Here is a 3,232-nt window from a genome sequence, read left to right as displayed (position 1 = left end):
TTGGTAAGGATATTGAACAGGTGTGGTAAAAGCACAAAGGAGAGCGGCCGTGGGGAAAGTTTACAGGGCGCAGGTGGCGGCGGCGGCCCCAGCAGCAGCAGTAGCGGTTACTGGGGTGCCCGTGGGGACCATGGCCCTGGCCCGGTGTCCTTGGCCTCTCCTCACGGAGTCTCTGGGGCAGCGTCGCGGCTACGGGAGACTTCCCGGAAGGAACTGACATGCGACTGAGCGGCGGTCGGCGCTTAGTGCCGCGAAGATGTGGCAGTCCCTACGGGCGACCCGGGCTGTGGAGAGGAGGCGGCGGCAGCTCGGGAGGGAAGGAGGCGCCGGTGGAGGTGGCGGCGGAGACGGCGGTGCCTGGCGCGGAGCCCTAGGGAGGCTGCTTAGCACGGCCTCGGGCCTCGTTGAAAAGGATGCTGTCCTGAAAGAAAACCAAAAATGAAGTGTCCAAGCCGGCAGAGGTGCAGGGGAAGTACGTGAAAAAGGAGACTTCGTCTCTGCTGCGGAATCTCATGCCTTCATTCATCCGGCACGGTCCAACAATTCTAAGACGAACTGATATCTGTCTTCCAGATTCAAGCTCTAATGCTTTTTCAGCTTCCGGAGATGGAGTAGTTTCAAGAAACCAGAGTTTTCTTAGAACTCCAATTCAAAGAACACCTCATGAAATAATGAGAAGAGAAAGCAACAGATTATCTGCACCTGCTTATCTTGCCCGAAGTTTAGCAGATGTACCTAGGGAATATGGCTCATCTCAGTCATTTTTGACAGAAGTTAATTTTACTGTTGAAAATGGAGACTCTGGTTCCCGATATTATTATTCGGATAATTTTTTTGATGGTCAGAGAAGGCGGCCACTTGGAGATCATGCACATGAAGACTATAGATATTATGAATACAGTCATGATCTCTTCCAAAGAATGCCACAGAATCAGGGGAGGCATGCTTCAGGTATTGGGAGAGTTGCTGCTACATCTTTAGGAAATTTAACTAACCATGGGTCTGAAGATTTACCCCTTCCTCCTGGCTGGTCCGTGGACTGGACAATGAGAGGGAGAAAATATTATATTGATCATAATACAAACACAACTCATTGGAGACATCCTCTTGAACGAGAAGGACTTCTTCCTTGATGGGAACGAGTTGAGTCATCAGAATTTGGAACTTACTATATAGATCACACAAATAAAAAGGCTCAGTACAGGCATCCTTGTGCTCCTAGTGTACCTCGGTATGATCAACCCCCTCCTGTCACCTACCAGCCACAGCAAACTGAAAGAAATCAGTCTCTTCTGGTACCTGCAAATCCTTATCATACTGCAGAAATTCCTGACTGGCTTCAGGTTTATGAACGAGCCCCTGTGAAATATGACCACATTCTGAAGTGGGAACTCTTCCAGCTGGCTGACCTGGATACGTACCAGGGAATGCTAAAGTTGCTCTTCATGAAAGAACTGAAAAAGATTGTTAAAATGTATGAAGCCTACAGACAGGCTCTTCTCACTGAGTTGGAAAACCGCAAGCAGAGACAGCAGTGGTATGCCCAGCAGCATGGCAAGAATTTTTATGTTAACCTTCTAAAAATAAAATATAAGTTTTATAAGAGCTTTATAATATTTTTGCAGTTGAAAAAACTGCAAACAAGTACTTTGGTTAATAAAGGTAGCTTACTTTTTGGAAGTTCTAAATTCTAACTTTATATATATTTTGTCATTAAAATTTTTCTTTTATTGAACAAAAAATGAATTTATCATTTTAAGAGCCAACAAGATAATGCTTTTGAACGTTGTATATTAGGAAATTGCTTTGAATAATTTTGATGGAGAAATATGTAGAAAAAATGTCATGTACAACCATATATTTAAAAGGAAATGATCACTTGATAACTTCTTATAGCAGCAGTATCTTTCTTTAAAAGAGAGAAAGAGAAACTATGCAGTGTTTTAAAAAAATGTTTACTGCTTTAGCATGGAATGTTGTCTGAGTGGGATGATTTAAATTATACCATGATATAGTTCAAAATACAAAACAAGATTTGGAATCTTTATTGTGATAAATTCTGTATGTAGTCCCACCCATTCCCCACAGCCAGATGTAAGGAACCTATTTGAAGCATGTTGAGAAAATCTTTTCAGGAATAAATTTAAGCATGAAGTCTGAGCCTATGTTGGGAAGGTGTGTGCCATCAAAGTTGCTACTTGTTTTCAGCCAGAGCTCCTAACTGCATTTAGCATGACTCTTTTGAGAAGTGCAGAGATCCAAGCAGCATAGCACACTGCCTTCTGACAGACTGGGTTATGCTGCCAAAAATGACAATCAGGGATTCAATAAGAAATCTTAGTCATTAAATCAATTTTATATTACTTTTTTATCTTCTAAATGTTTGTCACAAAACTTTGTATATTTCCCTTTCATTTTTCTTTCTGGTTTAATAGTTAATACATTGTTCATAATTAGCACAGCAAGTTGATTATAGACAAATTTATGATACTTCTAGCCTGTAAATCTCTAGAATTCTGTGAATTTCATAGTTCTTCAGTTGCCTGTATTGTAAATATATTTTCAGTTTATGTAGTCTTCCAAAATACAAGCACTCCTAGATATGAGTTTGAGTTATTGATAAAATGTTAAGGTGTTTGATTTTATATAACAAGCTTATTAAATATATTTTTGTGGAAATTAAAAAAAAAAAAGCACAAAGGAGCCCAGTATTTCATATTGGGGTTTAGGGAAGATAAAAGAGATGAATTGGATCTTGAAGATAATGGAGGTATTATTTAGCTGGAGAATTTACTGAAAGTACAACAAAAGAATCTACAGAAACATGGAAAATCATGCATTTCATGAACTTTCAAATAGGTAGTCTAGACAATGTTTATTACTGCATTACTATTAGCCAGAGTAACAAGGCAGGTCAAGTATTAAGTAATATTACCTTAGTTATATATGTAGTTGCCCTTAATATAAATTTAATTTGTGGAGACTGCTGGCTTCATATTCTCAGATGCAAGAGAACTTATCTAAGTGAATTGAAGAAATTGGCTTTTTATCACCATTTCTCAGTCAATACAATTACAGTCAATACTTAGCAAAGGAGGCAAAATTTGCTATGGTAAGTTAGATTATTTTTTATTAGATCAACTTAATTTGAGAGTAATCAGGTAAAAACATTGTAATATAAATGAATGTATAGTTAATGTTCTTCCTCTAAGCAAATTACACTAGACTGTAG

At 39.2% G+C, this 3,232-nt stretch overlaps 1 protein-coding gene across 1 annotated transcript; it reads left to right on the top strand.

The window, feature by feature from the left end:
• Window positions 1-218: 218 nt before the first annotated feature.
• Window positions 219-2,558, top strand: LOC306652632 (protein salvador homolog 1-like; the record flags this gene model as incomplete). The annotated part of the gene is made up of 3 exons (XM_079125427.1): window positions 219-353; window positions 429-951; window positions 1,223-2,558. 3 exons carry the CDS (start codon window positions 219-221, stop codon window positions 1,363-1,365), a joined length of 801 nt encoding a protein of 266 aa, XP_078981553.1. The 3' UTR covers window positions 1,366-2,558.
• Window positions 2,559-3,232: the final 674 nt, after the last annotated feature.

This window comes from Sciurus vulgaris (genome assembly GCF_902686455.1).
Source record: "Sciurus vulgaris genome assembly, contig: HiC_scaffold_355_arrow_ctg1, whole genome shotgun sequence".
Taxonomy (NCBI): Eukaryota; Metazoa; Chordata; class Mammalia; order Rodentia; family Sciuridae; genus Sciurus; species Sciurus vulgaris.
This window is presented reverse-complemented; position numbering and strand designations above follow the sequence as displayed.